The sequence below is a fragment of the Temnothorax americanus genome, unplaced genomic scaffold (assembly GCF_048541705.1).
Source record: "Temnothorax americanus isolate GAGA-0224 unplaced genomic scaffold, ASM4854170v1 Scaffold59, whole genome shotgun sequence".
Classification (NCBI taxonomy): Eukaryota; Metazoa; Arthropoda; class Insecta; order Hymenoptera; family Formicidae; genus Temnothorax; species Temnothorax americanus.
This window is the reverse complement of record NW_027509741.1, coordinates 635,373-638,777: the sequence shown is the minus strand read 5'-3', so window position 1 is coordinate 638,777 and position 3,405 is coordinate 635,373. Positions and strand designations below refer to the sequence as shown.

At 41.9% G+C, this 3,405-nt stretch overlaps 1 protein-coding gene across 1 annotated transcript; it reads right to left on the bottom strand.

The window, feature by feature from the left end:
* Positions 1 to 433: 433 nt before the first annotated feature.
* LOC143904826 (uncharacterized) lies at positions 434 to 1,565 on the bottom strand. Its single transcript, XM_077419787.1, has one exon. The coding sequence runs from the start codon at positions 1,480 to 1,482 to the stop codon at positions 496 to 498; it is 987 nt and encodes a 328-aa protein (XP_077275913.1). The 5' UTR covers positions 1,483 to 1,565; the 3' UTR covers positions 434 to 495.
* Between the last annotated feature and the right edge of the window lie 1,840 nt (positions 1,566 to 3,405).

The following is a 3,405-nucleotide window of genomic DNA, read 5'->3' as shown; positions in this document are numbered from 1 at the left end:
GGGGTGGGAAGTAAATGTTGGGTGGGTGTCCATCCGGACGAAACAAAGGGCATAATTGTGATCGAACTTCACAGGTAAGTTCATTCAATCTAATAATTATGCCTCTTTATGTCTCGTTCGGATGGAAACTATGTAGTTGTTTATAGTCTAGCGATTTGTCAATTATAGGAACAATCGTATAGAAAACTGTGAGCGAAAAATGTATTCCATTAATAGAAAGTACAAGATATATAAACTCGTATATAAACTGAAAAAATATAAACTTATGCTCAAAACTAGAGACTTATACTTATAAAAATAATATAATCCGCTGCTCAAAACTATAGTCTTAAAAAATAAATATAATATATACTTATATAAAGATAATATATAGTCTTATATTTGAAAGTATTATTTTATACTTATACAAATAATATACGTTGAGTGAGAATGAGGTGTAAACTATCAATCTTTATTAAAATAACGCAAATCCAACTAATATGCCTCCGAGTTGCGCTATCGCTTGCTATGCTGAGCTAATAAAACAGAGTTACTGAATTCCTCGGGATTAATGGGCGGCCTATTGTAGAAGTTGGCGAAGACCCGGGACTCGCCCGTCCAACCTGCCGCACGCTTAATGAAATCAAGAGGGACTCCCCTGGAAGATGCTTGAGACGTTGAAGCATGTCGAGTGCTATGTGCCGAAAATATGGAAGTGTCTATTCCGCAATCCTCCAGACCACTACGAATCCAGCGACTAATTGTTTGTGACGAAACAGCTTTGTGAGGCTTAGACAAAGAAATAAATAAAAAATCGCATGAAGAAGGACGCAAATCTTTGGTATTTTCCATATAATGCTCCATAAGACAAACAATGCAAAGGTTCTCCTGGTTAACGAAGCGGGACAACATAAAAAAGGGTTGAGACCGACCCGGGGCCGAGGTTTTAATTCGATCCGGTACGCGAATGATTAGTTTGTCATTTAAAGAAATCTGTAAAATTCTAAGTAAAAAAAATGTTTGAGCTCTGTGACCAGTTGCAAGAGCAAGGAGGAGTATCAATTTTAAAGAAACTCCTTCATACGGGTAGATAGAAGACAGTTTAGCTATCACGGGAGCGGGGTTCCAAACAAAATCATACCGCGGGCGAGGCGGTTTGAGTGTGGAGATGCCCCTACAAAAGCGTTTGATTGTGGGATAATTCCCGATCTCGTTCTGAGAGATAAGGGAAATAGCCGATCTCATTGTATTTAGGGTCGAGTAGGAGAAGATATTCGGCAATTCTTGAGCTAAAAACTGTAAGAAGTGAGCTACTGATGGCGAGTAAAGCGATAGCCGATGATGGTGGCAGTAATTCCACCAGAAGCGAAGCGAGTAGGAATATTGTTTGATGGTTGATTCCGATAAGGAAGCTAGTAAAGCTGGTATTGCTATATCTGAAACTGACCGGGCCTTGAACGCTTCCCTGATAACTTCGTAACCCCCAGGGAAAGAGTCCTCCATGTTGGGTTGGGTGGCAGCTTCTGAAAAGTGATGATAGAAGAGAATTCGGAGGAAGAATCAGTGGTTCGGAAATCAAGAGACGACCGAGCAACGGAAACCATGGCTGCGAAGGCCACCAGGGAACTATTAGAGTTCCCGTTGCTTCGTCATCAATTATCTTTTTAAGTACGCGAGGCAGTAGGATGAAGGGTGAAAAAGCATAAAAATTTAGTTCTTTCCACGAAAGAGTAAACGCGTCTACGGCAGCTGATCCTGGATCAGGAAACCAGGAAACGTACAGACTGCATTTGTTATTAATTGAAGACGCAAATAGGTCTATGTCGAAGAAACCAAAGACCCTTGCAACCCGACAAAGAGCTAGCTCAGATAAAGACCATTCTGTATCTGGGTCTGCCATTCTAGATTCTGCGTCCGCGACTGAGTTTTCTAAAGATGATATATAGGAGACAAATAAGAAAATATTACGAGCTTCGCACCCCAGAGCCAAATTTGTTTAGAAATCTCGGAGAAGTGAGAAAATTGGATAGAACCAAATTTGTTAATATAGGCTAAATCGGTGGTGTTGTCAATGCGAAGTAGGACGTCGCAGTTCTGCAGATCTGCTGCAAAACAACGCAGTCCGTTAAAGGCCGCTTTAAATTCTAGTGCATTTATGTGTAGAGTTTTCTCACCCTCCGACCACCAACCATGAATACGCAACTCTCCACATGAGGCTCCCCATCCGTTCAAAGACGCATCTGTAAAGATTTCTCGAGCAAATCTACTTGAACGAATCCTGTTCGACTGTCTATAGGATTAGAAAAGATGTTGATCCACCATTCGAAGTCTTCTCGAAGGTGTGGGGAGATGTTTATCTTTGAAGAGTAGTCTTCGTTATTTTCGATAAGAGAGAGAAATTTTTCTCTTTCAAACATTTTTGTATAAAGCAGCCCATACTGCACTGCAGGGCTCACAGAGATGAGAAACCCGATAAAGCTGGCGAACTCCTTGATAGAGCATTCTGACTTCTAGGCTAAGGATCTTGTTAGATTTAATAAATTCTCCCGACGAAGAGGGGGGATTGTAATGGATTGTTCTGTTGAATCAAAAGTGAAACCTAAATATTTGCGCTTGGTCGATGGTTCCAGCTGCGATTTGGCGTAATTTATCACGAAACCTAAAGACTGCAGTAGATTAATTGTAGCGATGATATTAGCTTGGCATTCCTCGATGGATGAGCCAAAAAGGAGAAAATCGTCTAAATAGATGACGGATTGATACTCTCTTCTGCGGAGGAAAGTGATTACCGGTCGAAAGATTTTCATGAATATATAAGGGACTATAGAGAGGCCGAAAGGTAAGGCTGTGAATTCAAAAGTTTTTCCCCGCCACTAAAATCGAAGAAATTTTCTGTGACCCTCGAAGATTGGAACCAGGAGGTAAGCATCCTGTAGGTCGAGGGATGCCATGTAACAATCCGGTAGCATAAGGCAAATCACAGTGCGCCAATCTTCTAATTTGAAGTGTAGGGGCTCGATGTGCGAATTCAAATCTCGCAGATTTAAAATAAATCTTTTACCTCCCGACGGTTTATCCACTAAGAAAAAAGATGAAAAAAACTGATCCTTGCTAGGTTCGACAGGCACGATGGCCCCTAATCGATATAATCGTTCTATCTCCGAATCGCAGGCTAGTGCAGCAGCAGGTGACAGGTTAGGCTCAGTAAGAAAGGTCCTTGATGGTGGTGAGCTGGCAAAAGGGATACGGTAGCCCTTTATAGCTTCCAGAACCACAGGATCAGAGGTAATATCCGACCAAGCCTAAAAAAATTTGGCTAAACGGCCAGCCTTACATCGTTTAACGGTGGTATCGAGATCTGGTTCGGGACTGGGAGCGATGGCGTCGGCTCTGGTAGTGGTGGACCCCTAATCGACGAGCCGCTGG